General features: G+C 38.5%; 1 protein-coding gene across 1 annotated transcript; it reads right to left on the bottom strand.

The window, feature by feature from the left end:
- Nucleotides 1–206: 206 nt before the first annotated feature.
- On the bottom strand, nucleotides 207–14,205 carry SMU1 (SMU1 DNA replication regulator and spliceosomal factor). The gene is made up of 12 exons (XM_061558009.1): nucleotides 14,020–14,205; nucleotides 12,425–12,635; nucleotides 12,175–12,327; nucleotides 11,947–12,057; nucleotides 10,570–10,698; nucleotides 9,255–9,374; nucleotides 8,137–8,253; nucleotides 6,826–6,953; nucleotides 4,369–4,495; nucleotides 3,394–3,561; nucleotides 1,467–1,619; nucleotides 207–951 (listed from the first exon to the last, which is right to left on the bottom strand). Exons 1-12 carry the CDS (start codon nucleotides 14,043–14,045, stop codon nucleotides 853–855), a joined length of 1,542 nt encoding a protein of 513 aa, XP_061413993.1. The 5' UTR covers nucleotides 14,046–14,205; the 3' UTR covers nucleotides 207–852.
- Between the last annotated feature and the right edge of the window lie 1,852 nt (nucleotides 14,206–16,057).

Raw genomic sequence — 16,057 nt, 5'->3', positions numbered from 1 at the left:
TGATGCACAATGTAAAACCTGTACCATAAGTGGTGACATGTTTACAGCGATGTTACATAATCATTGCATTCAAAGAAATGTCTCTACATGTGTGCACTCAGTAGGCATTGCTATAACTTGCATTAATACTATTATGAACACAAGTTTTCAGAAAAAATATTGAAGCATTACACATGGTACCTAAACCGTCAAATGCCACAACACAGTGAATATTTAAAACTTTATTTTTTCTCTGAAATGGCAATATTTTTTGCACACCAAATGAATGTGTTAGGTGACATGAATGTTATTACTGTATGAGCAAAGTAACATGTCAGTTTTGTAATATAATTACACCAACTCCCACAAACAAAATAACATGTTACTTTAAGATACATGTATGGGTCTCTTTTTGCTTCTTAAATACATTTTTAAAATTGGTATGTTTTTAATGGCAAATAACACCACGTTTGTAAAAAAGTTTTTGTTTTTTTACAGCAAAGAACATTTATGAATAATAATGCTTCATAACGCAACATTCCAATTGGTTTTATTACATCTTCAAAGAATAAAACAAATCCTTTACGTGTTCCACATTACAGAAAAATCTAAAACATCGATAGAAAACATCTGCATCAGCAATGGATCACTAACGATAATCTTGGTTTGTATTATTTTATTGAAATAATCCTGTTAAGCTGTTCCAGTAAGGTCAATTGTATTTATAGTGGACAAAATATTACTTCCAAAACAAAATACTTCCCATGTTGAGTTAATGAAAACCTTTTTTTTAACCAACATGGTAAATACAAGAACTACCGTATGCATCATAATTACAATGGGAATGCTATGACCATTAAAACAACCAAATGTTCAAGGCTTCCATAGCTTCAGAAGACCATCCTCACTGTAGGTGCCGATGAGGTTCTGGTGTGGGTGGTGAGTGATTCCAATAACATCTTTCTCGTGCACCTAAAATGCAACACACATGAAAGTCAGACATGCGGGTAATATACAAACATTGGTTTATAAGTGTTTGTGTAACACTCGTGCACAGGCTTTACGAGTAGCAGGTTAAAACTTAAGGATATAAAACCATGTAGCGAGTAACATAATAGGTGTCAAAGAAAATTTACAGTTTATAGAGTCTATCAGTAAGCTCTCCATAATATCCAATCATTTCTATAAAATGGTATACATTATGTTGTCATTAAGTCACCTTTTGATTTTCCCTAAGAGGTTCCTCTTACTATCGTTTAAATGATAGGTAATTGTTCCTCAGGTATTGTGTAGGTAAAGAAAGAAAAAAAACATTACCAGAAAACCATAACATTTTTATCAATATCCATCCTTTTGGTTTTCCTAACAAGTTAACCTCGTCTTAAACATGTATGAAATAAAAGGCTGCAAAATGTGTTTGTTGACGATATAAATTTTGGTTGTTAAAACTCCCAATTTATATTTCCTGACCATGTGTATATACTCACAGTCAGTGTCCTCTCCAGCTTTCCTGTGACAACACTGAAGCAGTAAAGCACAAAGTCTTCTCCCACGCAGTAGATCCACTCTCCACGGGGTGACAGGCAGCAGCATACGAAGTCACCACCCTCCCTCTTACCAGAACTGAAACTCCTCACAATCTGAAACACAGGTGCCAGTCCAATGAGATTTTAAAAGGGAGATTAAAAAAAAAATACTAGATAAGCTGAAGTGATAAAGCTAATTCACCCTCTTGTCCAGGCTATATTACTTAATATAGGCATACCTCGCCAAACGCGGGGGTTTCGTTCCTGGGAAATTGTGTTGGGTAAAACCACGTTCAACAAATGCACCTCATGGGAAAAATTGGGTTAAGTTCCTGGGTCTGAAATTATTAACCATTCCCTCGGTTTCATTCTACATGGTTTCCACCCTTGTTATTGTACTTATGAATGCCGAGACGCTCTCTATTTCCTGCATGTGTACACTATTTGTCGCTTTCACTTCAACACAAAACTCCCGTCTCCATTACTCTTCCCGCACCACGGCACTCACACCCAAGGGTCGCCCCCGACACTAATTTACCAGCACGAAGCTCGCCCCCGACACAGTCACTTGAACTTTAATGATTCACCATCTAGGTGTCCGTATGCCTGATGTCAATGATGGCTAGATGCATGCGGCAATGTGAAACATTTGTGATAAGCAGATGTGCGTGTCCATTGTTACATTATCACACAAAACACTTAAAAAAATCAGAGTCGATTCATTCACAGCATCCAACGGATGCAGCACTTTCACAGCACTACTTTTTCAATGAGAATCTTAGCAGCGTCAAATTGCGTATAACTGAACATGACCCCAGTGTTCCGCAAAAACAGACCTCGTTAGGTAAACTGTGTACGATAAGTCCTCACTTAACGCATGTTCAAACAATACATTTTCTTACATGAGGGAACACTTTTCGGCCAACGTGGAAAGTGCACCGTTATAACGCGGAATGCGCGTTATAACGCCATTTCTGAACGGGCAACTACCTTTTTGAGCTGCGTGGCTGAGCGTTATGATACAATACGTGGAATGATACAGTAACAGCAGCACCGTTATTTGTCCTGCCATCTAACTATGTGTACGTACATCTTATCTCACCAAATTTCATCGTTATATTATTTATAAAAAAAAATATTTTCGCTTAATGCGTATTTCTCTTAACGCGGTACTTTTCAGGAATGCATCTACTGCGTTAAACGAGGACCTACTGTATAGCCGAAATACGTGTTTGATAAGCCATGTTTGGCTACGTTTTCCTGTATTGTTAGACACACAGGGATGCCCTGTTATGCTCTGCGTCATAAAGTTTGTAACCCGCGATAGTAGCTAAATACATAAAATATAATGGGAACCATTCACTACCATAGCATAAACTGAATCATGTGCATATTTCCATCACTATTAATTTTCCAAATGTCCAACTTATCTGAATCTTTAACGGTCTGCACACAAAAGAAAGAAATTGCTGATCCTATAGCCCCCAGAAAACAATATTTAAATTTAAGATTACGGGACGACAAATTGTTTTATTTATGACCTAAGTATTTACACAACCAAAAGGTTTTATAAGTGGAAAAAAACGAATAAGAGGTTATCCTAGTGTAAATGAAGGAGCCTTATACAGCCCAAGGGAGTTTTGTAAAGCTCAAGAGCTTATGTTGACTTCTGCATATCCCACATGTACACATTTACAAATATCTTCCTGCATATTAACAGACTACTGCATGATTTTTGTATCACAGCCCCCCCAAAGTCGAGCATCAAAATGACACAATGTCACAAATCTTGTACACATTTGAACTTCCTCAATCAAATAGATCAGACTACAAATGCCAAGTGGCACACGGGACGAATTAAGCAAAATACATTTATAGCAGCACATACCTGTCCCTGCATGTTCATGATGACCACAGTGTTGGAGCGATTGCATACAACAAAGTGCTCGGCATTCTTGGGGACAGCATGCACACTGTTCACCGTGATGTCAGAACCTGTTGTACCACCCAAAGACTTGAACGTGTTGACACATTCAGTTGTCTTGACACTCCACACCTGTCATGAAAATTAAAATGATGCAGCATAATCACTTGTGAAAAAGCACTCATGAACATTTATTTGTACACTCCTATTTCAGCATTGAAATATGCTCAAAGTGGACACAATCTTCACGCAAAACACAATACAGGTTCATACAAAACAGCAATATCTCACAACCGCAAAATATTGAGTTTTACAACGAGGGAGTCTTAAATGGGTAAAGCCTGCCGAGTTTTGCAGATTGAAACTCCACGACATTCCTTTACTCGCATTGAGTTGATTAAAACGTATTTTTAAATTTAATTATATGCATTGCACGAAAGTAGAAACTTGATAAGTATAAACATTGATTTCAGATCACAATTATTTAATCTAGTTTTCTCAAATAATTCCAAGTAACATGAGCATTCAGCAGTGCTCAATACATGATTAAAACCCTGAGCCAGATGGAAATTACACATTAACTGCCCAGAGAGGTACTCAGTAATCTAGACTGACAACTGTAATTTTTACTTTAAACATTACAATCGTGATCTGCATGAATTAACTAATGTGCCCAAGTTAGTTGCGACCTTATTTGTGATTTTTTGCATAATTTCATGCATGAATCACAATAATAAATGCTACACCAAATTGGGTATTTTTTTTACCAAACAACTTATTTACTTCTTTAATACAGGTCACCAGTAATGCTATTATTTTAACAATTACCGAATTATTTGTGAATGTACAATGTATTCATTTAAGTTAAATCACCTGTAAAAATGTGTGAAGCATCATAACATTGCCACATTTATAAAGAATCGAGGTTAAATTTTGTACCTTGACAGTCCCATCAGAAGAGGCACTGATAACATGGTGTCCATCCTGGGTGAAAATGGCTTCGTTCACAAATGATGTGTGACCTCTGAACTCCTTCAAAGTCTTACCAGACTTAAGGCCATGCACCCTGAAACAAAACACATTGATTTCAGTCCAAGGTACTTCAAAACAAATACAATGTGCCTAATGCAAGCATTGGAAGAAACTGCATTTATTCCGGTTTTCAACACAACGCGAACATTTAGGCATTAAATAGTAGAGAATTAGGGTTTTAAGCTAAATAATGGAAAAAGTTAACTTGTACAAAAAAGATAAATAGGGACCGATATCAACAATAGGCTTCTGCTTCAAGGCAAACATTTCTATTTAATTTCTTATTGCCAATGTATATATGCTTTCAAAGTGAACGTGATATGAAAAAGGCTCACAACATAAATAAGCAATGTGTCCTTCAAATAGCTGTCTCTCCACATACAAACAACAGTATTTTGTCTAATTTGCGCAAGCCTAACTGCTGATGGTACACTGTGGGTTGAAACTAGTTCAGTCTGCTTGTGTTTAAACAATGCTGGTGAAGTTATGCAATCCCAGACGGTTGATGATTTGTGAAAGAAATACTTTTAATACATGTGGAGACAGACATGTGAAGATCAGTCTGCTTATTTGTTTTGTTATTGATATTCGCCACAAAGAAGCTAATGGTTATTTGAATAAAGATAACCTTTAGAAGCTACTGTTGATTTTTTTTCCAATAGGCCAGGCTTTAAACAACGAGTTGTTGTCTTTATTTTGCAGAGGGTGAACTGGAAACAGATTCTGTTTCGCACCTCCGATTAGCACGGTTGGCTATGTACGGCACATAACATTTCGATACTTTGCTAGGTTATTTAATTTAGTGTGTTCTGTCTCCCTCTAAGCCTGCTTACTTTACTACGCCTCCCTTCGTACTCATTGACATGTAAATTTTTTCCCTACCCCCTCCCTCTCTCTGCCTCCGCCCCCCCTCTGTCTATTTAAGGCCACCCCACAGAGACGATCACCCCTCTTTGTACCTGGGTTGCTCTCTCTATGTATCTTGGTGATATCTGTCTGCTTATATGTCTGTCTATAGTTTTCTGGTTAGATTCTATGTCGCTATTTCATTATACCTGATGATGATTGCTTGTGTTGCAATCGAAACGTCGTATGCTATTATTTAATTTAATATTTTATCTTTATACGTGACTTTACCGAAAAAACCAAAGAATACATATACCTATTTACTCGGACAAAAAAGTGAACGCTATCGCTACTTTGTGCCTTTAACACTGGGGAGTATCAAGGGTAGCATCTATTGCTTGGAATGAACAAAGCTAATCAACATTGTTTGCTGAAATCTTAAAAGCAAATACGTTCAATATACTCCTATACAATGTATAGGTTCACATCTTGATATTAATTTCAAAGGAAAGTAACCGATAAAGTTAATGAATAAATCCCAAAATAAGCATGCTAAATCCATTGAAGATGTTGTTTTCATTCAAAGCAAACACTTCAAGCATATTATAGATAGCAGCATGCTCATAGATGTAAACAATGTATGTTTTAATATTTTAAGGCTTTCCAATTAAGATTGAAAAAGTATGCATTAATACTCCCACACTGCAACAGGTAACGCAATAACCAGTCATTTTCAAGGCTGGCAATGACGAGGTCAAGGTCGAAGACAAAAGCTGCAAGGCGAGGTCAGGAGCCCTTTATGTCAAGGTAGTGCCTAGGGGAGTTATGAGCTATGATATTTCAAGAAGCCGTATGACCTGAGCCTTCTGGCTTTTGGCCTGATGTACAAAGGTGACCACACGCAATTATGTTATCGTCTTGGTCGAAAAGGCTCCTCCTTTTAGCGCTGCTTAAATCGCAAAGTTTTGGATAACCCTTTGCTTTGATCCAATTGGCAAATAGTCTCCCGGCAAGTCCCAAACAGGAACACAAGATGATGTTCAAATGTCTTGCTTATGGAATCATCTATACGAGAGTTATCGTGCTTGAGCCAGCCTCGAGTCCAAGGACTCGTCTTGAGAGTTATGAATGAAACTTTACTCTATAGTTGTGTTGCTACTCGGGACTTGTATGTATTAATTTCTTTCGCACCATACCTCGCCAACCGTGCTAATTGGAGGTGCGGGAAATATAAAACCGAAAAGAAAACTGGCCAAATTGATCAAGGGGTTGCATAATAATTGAGAAACAAGGGCTAATATGACCTGCCTCAGCATTCCAGCCCTGCTAGCCAAGGCATGCCCTCCCCCCAGCTCTCTGTCCGAACCCGTTGTCTCATCACTGCCTATGGATGCAACTCCTTCCTGCACGCCTTGCATGAGTACTACTGTTACACCGCAAATACTTTTGTGAGCAGAAGAATGTTGGAAAGTGTTATAGAATATATGCGTATGCAGGATTTATTATTTTCCTTGTTACCTTATGATTTGATCAAAAGCAGCACTGAGAATCTGGCTGCTGTCTTTGGAAAAGCTCACACACGTCACTCCTTTGCTGTGTGCTCGCTCGAAACGGCGCAAACACTGCCCACTCTGTATCTTCCACACCTACAGCAACAAACACACAAAGCATGTACCTAAATAACATACCTTATATCAACATAATTAATGTGCAAACATCTGTACAAAAAATATAATTTAACAGCAGTCTTATCCGTCATCTTATAATCCATTCATGTTACTATTATCAAGGAACAGGAATGAATCCCAAAGGATTTCAAACAATTTGGAGTATTCAATTAAGTCACCAGGTGTCTTTGTAAATCGTCAAAAGCTAGGTTCTATCCCCTGCCAGGTGGCTCAGTGGTAGAGCAAGTAGCTCATAATTAGAAGGTTGCTGATTTAGCCCATCATTCCTCTGGGGTAGACAAAATAAGAACTTCTTTGTGGGGAAGCCAAAAGTAGTTTTCCTATGAAGACACACCCATGCCATAGGTATGTGCAACTTTCGCGAATATCTCAGTGCTGTAAATGTAGATGGGCACTGCATCAATGCTCATTTGAGCAATAAATCACTGCATTTTTTGACTGCTGGATGAAATCCTCCTCACTCCATTACATTGTGTGCTACGAAGAGCGGCCATTGCCAGATATATTGCCAATTATATTTTTCTATAAGGGCAGAGTTACTCTTTGTGCTTGTGTACCACTGCCAACACAGTATCACGAAATAATTTAACAGAAACAATAGAAAACTGCAAACAGTCACATTGTAACCAGAAAGATCGAATAAATGTATTTGAAAATCAAAAAAACTACTTTCCTTCCTAGTACAACAATGTTAAGTCAATTAGAAGATAATATTTATTTTTAAATCCTTTATATTAAGTTTGCTTGCTTGCGTGCTTGCGTGCTTGCTTGCTTACGACCGTGCAAATCTTTCGGTCGTTTTTTAACCCACTTCCCGTGATCCAATCGAGCTGACATTTTGCACACAGACTAGTTGTGCGAGACAATTAATGTTCGTGAAAAATTTTTTCCCAAATTTTACACTGTTTAGGGAAAACAAATTAAATATTTAATTACCAATTGCTTAATACTGGCAGACAATCATCTGACCCATAGGTGGCAGCCATCTCAAGCCAGAGGACGAGAGGACTCTAGCCGCCACGCATATAAAGGATTTATAGTGAAAAACTTTTTTCTACGGGTTAATTTTTCCATCCTGGGACAGACGTCTTGTTATTCATGGGTTTTAAGCTTGTCTCAACATATCAGCACAACATAGTACCTTGATCTTGCCATCTTGACCACCAGATGCCAGCATTTCACTGTCACGGCTAAAAGCCAAGCACAGTACGGCATCATCCATCATCATAAAGTTGTCCTGTGCTTGGTACTTCAAGTCCTGCGCACACAATGATACAATTCAAAGTCAAGTGATATGAAAACAAAATTGTTTGCAACTATTTCCAAAAAGTGGAAATTCATTTTTTTATATTTTTCAGGACCCTTTAAGCAAGTGTTATATAGTTGAAATCTTATTTTATGTACTCGTTAAGAATGCATGGCACACCGATTCATGTTTGCAGGGTGATTATACAAAGGGCTTGAAATGACTCCTGTTCGTCCAAGTGTGTTCATATATAACCTGCTACATCTTCTTGGTTCTTTCGGTAAAGTCACGTAGAAGGGAAGTAATAAAATAATAAAAATAAAACATAATAAAATAAAAAAATTATTTAATTGTTTTATTTTTTTTATTTTATTATTATTTTATTACCTCCCTTCAGTGAGAATTATTTTATTATATTATTATTTTATTATTATGTTTTATTTTTATTATTTTATTACTTCCCTTCTACGTGACTTTACCGAAAGAACCAAGAAGATGAATCCCTGCAGTCACGAAAGCTTTAAATCGAAACCTGCTACATGTTGAGTTAATGAGCTATAGCACATGACAATGTCAACTCCCTACTGAACCTCCAGCACAAGAGACTATTGCAGTGCCATGAAAGAATTGCTTGTACAGGGCACTGCACTAAACCACAAAAAATATCAAATAGGCCCAACTTCACTATTATTGGCTGGACTTCACTGGTCAATATAACATGCTTTACATAGATAGTTATAATTGTAAAAATATTAGGATGAACATATTTAAGCAATATTTAATTATGGAAAAAAAAATACTACCTTGCAAGAACATCAGAGGGCGACTATACATTGTACTACATAATCAAACAATTGCCAGGTATTCAAGCAGCACTAACTTAAAAAATGCGCTAACAACATTAAACATAAAAGGTGGGATTTAAATAAAAAGCGGAATCCTATTTTTATTTAACCTTTCCAGTTACTTCCATACCCATAATGCAATGGGATACATATTCTGACGGTTATTACCTTTCTGATCTTTCCAGTGGTGAAGTTCCAGACTTCGATGAAGCCATCCACAGAGCCAGTGATGAGGTACTGTCCATCAGGTGAAAATCTCCCACATTCCACATGTGATTTTTGTCCAAACTGCAAACATCGAATAAACCATATAATTTACACAGGATATGGGGTCAAACGTATGACATCAATACATCATATCAGCAAAAGACGTTAATCACAAATATGTATTCACTTAATCAACTAAAATTGTTAAAAATGTAAAAGTGAATAAGGTTGTCAATTTTGTAATAGAAAACGGAGTCTATTATTATGTATTATTACAGCCAAAATGAACTGCTTACACAATGATAGGAACCCTCAAGATTCTAGAATACAAACGTTTAATTAGCTAGAAAAGCCTTAACGAGTCTCAAGATTTTTGAAGAGGCACTTATGAGTGTCTGGATGTGGGAGGAAATATTATAGGTGTGATTATGCTGTTTGGGCAGGACCCTTATTTACATTAACTCAATGGCTCACCTCTGCAGTAGATAAAATGATAAAACTTTTCAGGCTCTCTTCATTCCAACAACCAAGACCTGATGTCAAAATCGCTTCCACCAGCCATCTATGCCAGACTTCCTGATGCTGATTAAGTCCAGGTTCAAGATCATTAACTTTTGCTCTGCATATGTTTGTATTGATATATATTTTGTAACTAAACACAGATGCCTTCTTTTCTCAAGATGGCCATGCCCCACTGTTCTTTGGTTTTATATGCAACATAAAATGAACTGGTATTTTTTTCTGGACATTATGCATCTCACACCATGCAGAGCACACAAGACATGGTGCAGGGGATCACCATGCTCAAATTAAACCAAAGGTGACTACCACAGATCAACAACGAACCGGAGGTACATTTTTTTGTTATGCTTAGTTTATACAGAAAAGCCCTTTGTAGTGAGTCGAATATGACAATTTTTACATTAGCATCAAGGTGGATCCACATAAAAATGTTTGCCAAGCTCATGGGTTCCAAGGTAAAATCTGATAGCTCATCCATATATTTGTTATTTGATTGCAACTCCCTTTAACCACATTTTAAGCATTTACATTTGCACATGCCAGCTTCATTAAGCACCGATAATTCACAGCTATTTCACAAATAATGTTATTGCTATTGCAATAACATTATATTCTGACATTAAGAAAAAACACATTTTTATGCAATTGTGATAACATATTTGGTAGGCTAAAACTAGTACACTATAATTATAATCTAGACTATAAGGTCATTAATGTATTTATTCAAGGAGAGCCAATCAAAACGTATCAATACCTTTATGTGACGACTGAGCTGTGTAGGGAACTTCTCTTCCTCCTCATCCTTGACAGCTGCTTTTCCTCTGAACAAATCGATTGTAGTGCCAGGTGGGAGCAAGCCCTGGTGCTGCTGCCACTTCAGTGCCTGTTTAGACAATCAACACAAAATATAGCTGTTATAAGCTGAGCTACGTGATGATATTTCAGATTATGCAGAAGATCAAGTGGTCTACAACACCAGTCCACCATGCAGAACACAATAAAATAACTTTGGATGGTGTTACAACAGGGTGAACATTTCAATGAATTAATTTATAATTTATCATAATATCTTGGGATCGAATATATTCACGCAATAAGCATAAAATATCTCATTGTCCAGATATATTGTAAAACAAAAATTAGCAGTCATCTAATTTAGATATGAAAACATCAATTAGAAGCATGTGTAAAAAATAATAGAAAAATGTTACTCAAGACTTATGCATACGCTAGACATAACAGAGAAATGCAATACATAAAGCAGATGTAATACAAATAAAGCATAAACATAACAATTCAAACATCGATTTTGTGGCCAATCAATTCTGTAATCTTGGATACGTGACAATTGCAGCTAAACAGAGATAATTTTGTGATGTTACACAAGATTACCTCACCCATAAGAGGTATTTTTGCATGAATGGAAGGAAACCGATTTTGTAATTTTAAACGACATTGAATATGCCCTGACAGTTTGCTTTATTGTCCCTCTTGTTCTTTGAAAACTTCCAAAATTCCTAACTACTCAGTGTTTTGTTAAAAACTCACACATTATCGTATTGCGAGTATGACGAGGACTTCACAACTTGAGTTGTGCAGAAACTGTGCCCAGCAATAAAATCAACTCATCCAACTCGCTCAATAAAGAAAGCATCTTTCAATGCTTCTCTCCCACTTGGGACAACTTTCATTGCCTGCCAGCTTGGGATCACTTGGGAAGTGAAGTGTGATTGTCGTGCCAATAGATAATCTAATTGAGACGCTGGGACATGTTATCATGTCTGCCAGTGACATGATCGGAATGTTGATAAGGATAGGCTCAAAATATTACTTTATGTAGTTTTAGGTTCCTCTTGGCAATCCATAGCTTTTAAACATGGCAACAATGCTACTTTTTTATTTGATAAACACTGTTCTCATATTCTACTACATTTAATGCATGCTTTGTGTGGTGAGGAACAATATAAGATCACATGCACTGCATGCTTGCTTATTCTTATTTTGTAAAGCTTATATGTAGAATTGTATAAATCTATTTGATTGATGCTACGAGAGCACTTGCTCTGCATCTACATCAGTCATAAGACTAGATAAATACAAACACGTACATGCAGCAGCTGTAAGTTCATACCTGTCCAAGCAAAGCCATGAGACGAGCAGGAGGCACCACGCTGACTTCCCCGGCGAGGGCCAGAGCGATGGCTGCCCTCCTCTTCTCCTTACTGCTACCATCCGGATATGCCTAGAAGCAACACCCAAATGTAAATATAACCTCCGATCAATATAAATTATCTGCAAGTAATCATTACAGATGGGACTAAACTAAAAAATATACACATCGTGTAAGAAGCTCTCTTACCTCTCGAGGGTCAAAATACGAGCGGGCAAGCAGGTTTTCCAAGTGGACGTAGCGTTCAGGCTGGGTCTGTTTCAACATGATCATGGGGTCGGTTTGCCTCAGCAGGGAGCGTGCAGCACCCAGCTCTCTCAGTTCAATCAGCTCCAACACCACCTACGACAGAGGCAAAGTATCAGTTTCAAGAGACATACATTTCAATTCTAAACAAGTATTAAATCACACAAAAGAGTGCACACCTTGCCTGTCATACCTGCTCATAGAGGTCAACTAGAGTTTTGTCAGGCAGCTTGAGAGACTGTATAGCCTGCAGTACAGTATCCCAGTGCCCATTGTTGATTTCCGATACAAAACTGTCGATGCTGTCCACCGTGTTGAGGGACACGGACGTCTCCTCCTGCAGCACGGCGAGCGTGCGTTGCAAATTGTTCTCCTTCAGGTACTGCATGATTAGCCGCACCACACTGAACAAACACACATACAAAAGAGAGATGTTAATAATTTTAATGGCGGCCTGCATGCCCATTGTAGTTTACACATTCAAATTGGACATGAACCCCTGCTCATCGATGTCTAATATTCACTTAAAACTGTATGCAAAACATATTTTTAAAGTAACCGACCAAAAATGTGCTGGGTATATTTCAGGGTGATTTGGTAATAGGCGTTTTTATACAATGTAAGTTGGGTATTAGCACACCATATATAAGTTCAGTTATGTTAAAAACATCACATACTTACAGTACACTTGACACCCTTGCAAACGAGACTTTTAATCTCCAGGGATTATCACACTTATTAAAACGAATCGATGCCTCGAGTTTCCTGGCTGGCGGCTGTTGGCTGGACTCCCCTCCACTCCAATAATAACTCGATTCATGGGAGTGATGGGCATTCCTTTGCCAGTACCAAAAGATGAGAATAGGGTTTCCCCTTTTTTCTGGCAACAAATGCTTGTCGTTGTGCTGTACGCCTTTTGGCGTCCTCTGATCTAACACCGTTTTGAGACTAGGCTCAAAAGAAAGCTGTCTCTGGTGTGGACCAATCCGTTTCAAAGACAATGCATATATTATAAGAGTACGTTTTTTGTTTACATTCTGACCACAAGCATTGTGGTTAATGCAAACACGATTCCTTGTAAAAGGTTTCAGTTTGGTGTTTTAACATCTTAACACGTGTTTTGTTGCCAGAAAAAAGGGGACAATCTATTCTCATAACTCAATTGTTAAGTGTTTTCGGGCCGTGGACACCTAAACTACCAGGCTTAATCGGATTTTCCGTATAACACTTGAACATTGATTTGAAACGGCGAAAGTTCGTGAAACATAATAGCGACATCGAAGAGGCGGGAGTAACGAATACAGAAAACTGACACGGTTATTTTCACATCGATTTCAATGTGTGCTCCCATGAATGCAATTCTTTTTCCAGAATATTATTATTTCATCCTGCGGTGCAGGATTGTGAGAAGAGTATGCAAATGATAGCAGTCTCTGATTTCGCGCTACAGAGCAACGGGTTATCTTTTAGCGCAAATAAAAAGTACATCACTTTAATCACAATGGTTACAACTGGTTGGGGGGGGAGGCACGGGGGGATTTCTCGTATCAGCACACTTTGGCTACAACCACACCTCGCCTTGCCACCGACGGGTGTGCCTAAATCCAGCTTTCTAGCGTGCATTCGTTAAATAAACGCAGATAACGCGCACTGTACGAATTGTAATGCAGCGTTGCCTCGCCTGGGCCTCCACCGAGCCTGGCCTAGGCCTCAATGGGGCCTAGGCAAGGCTCGGAGTTGGCTCACAAACCCCCCTTCTCCTCCCTCCCTGCCAGCGCGGACACTCACTCGGGTGACTCGATCTCGATGGACATGTTTGCCGAGGTGCGGGCAAAGGGGCCGCCGCGGTGCAGACGCCGTAGGTTTCGTGCGGAGGGTCAAATAAGACGGCGCCGACTCGGATTCGGAGGCCTTTGGCGTCCCCCCACCTCGCGCAGCGGCGGTGACGTCACCAGTGCCCACATGGATCGAGGCATGACGTCATTTCAGTGGAGCGATGTCGCTCGCGCTTGTTGCGGCCCCCTACCACGTCACGCGCATTGTCGTCGTGGTGATGTCGTGAGTGACGTCACGGCGATGGCGTGCGGTGTGGGGGGGGGGTGACGTCACGCAAAGCGATTGCGATGCCCCGTGACGATTCGTCGCTCGCGATTCTCGACCGCGATTTGATTTACGATTCGATTCACGTCTTTGCGTGACCACTCGAATTGATTGGTTCTGCTGCGCCTTTGTTTTTAATTGCAGGCAAACTTGCGTAAATATACGCGAACATGGTTTTCGATGAATTGATTGTTAATACGACATGACGTTAGTTGAATTACTGTTGAAACTGGCGTCTTTATTCATCATGGGAGTGGCAATATTCAAAGAAAAGTAATAGTACAGCCACTTCTCAATCCACTGCTGGACGAAGGCTTCCCTAAACCTTGTCAATCATGTGGTTATAATATACAGTGTTTCATCACATCACTCGCCACTAACTACTCGTCAGAATGGTTTTTTTTCGCTAAATATAGATTTTTTTGTAGTCTTGGACCGAACTATATCTGATTGTGAAGTTAATTCAAGGATTTTTAATGCATTAACATAATGGAATATTTAGGCACAATGAAGTGTACCATAAATAATAGCAAACCCAAGGTCATGTACAATAAGTTCGATAAAAAATAGTTCAAATCTGTCGGGAGGGATAGAAGATAAAGGTGGACGAAAGCAGGATGTTAGTGTATTTTGGAAAAAAAAGAACTATAATACATAGGATACCATTATGCCAATCTTTAAAAAAAATTGCGTACGTACTACCTCCTATGACGTGTTCCTGGTTCTTTAGGTAAAGTCACGTAGAAAAATAAAATCAATATAACAAATAAATATAAATTGAAAATAAAAGCAAAAAACCCACGAAAATAGTAAAATTAAATTAAAGATATACATTAATTGAAAAAAATCCTTTTATTTTACTATTTTTTTGTCTTTTTGTTTTCTATCTACATGACTTTACCGATAGAACCAAGAATTAAAATGCCTGCAGTCAAAATCCTATGACGTGGTTCGGAAACATGGTCATTACAATCATAAATGTAGTAAAAAGTGAAGAGTTTGAAAATAAACGTGGAGACGTGCACATTTGTCAGTACACCGAAACGATAAAGAGGAGCACATGGAATTGAGAACATGTGCAGGTCATCCATGATATTGGTCGCGAAAGCCTACGTGTAGTGGCAATGAATGGATGGAACGTGTCTCAAGTTACGTCCATGGAGGAGATGGGGATTGTGTGCAAGCGCAAGGTGGATTATTCAGTCACTGAATGGTGCCCAGTAGTTGCAGCTCGGGGAGGCTTTCATCCAGCAATTGATGTATCAGGGCTGATGGATATATTCACTAAATTTGTAAAAGGCCTTTACCATGCAAATGTCGCAATGATTCTGTGCTTGCCACTTACATAACGCCAGTGGCGTGTTTATCTCATCATTTTGCAGTTGACCCCAGCCACTCATTACAATTTCCCAAGGTCATTTTCTGCAGCACTTCTCTCTCACTCCAACGATGCAACATTTTTTTTGTCAGAATATGACTCGAATCAACTGAAATTATACCCCCTCTACTGTATTGTTTTTAAATGGAAGTTTATATTTTTTGTTTGTAAAGTTAGGGCGATCGTCATCTTTATTTGGAATTCGCAGTCATTAAAGGCGCAATTGATAAATGTAAAAACGTCCACGCAGATTCAAATAGCACACGCGTTGTATGGCATTAGGGAATGTAGCACTGTGACCTTCGCTGTCCTTAAAAAACACATGTACAGTACTGTAATATATCTTTT

Source organism: Lethenteron reissneri, chromosome 24, assembly GCF_015708825.2.
Source record: "Lethenteron reissneri isolate LAM-NWPU_2019-01 chromosome 24, ASM1570882v1, whole genome shotgun sequence".
Taxonomy (NCBI): Eukaryota; Metazoa; Chordata; class Hyperoartia; order Petromyzontiformes; family Petromyzontidae; genus Lethenteron; species Lethenteron reissneri.
The sequence above is the reverse complement of the archived record's forward strand: the minus strand, read 5'-3'. Positions and strand labels throughout refer to the sequence as shown.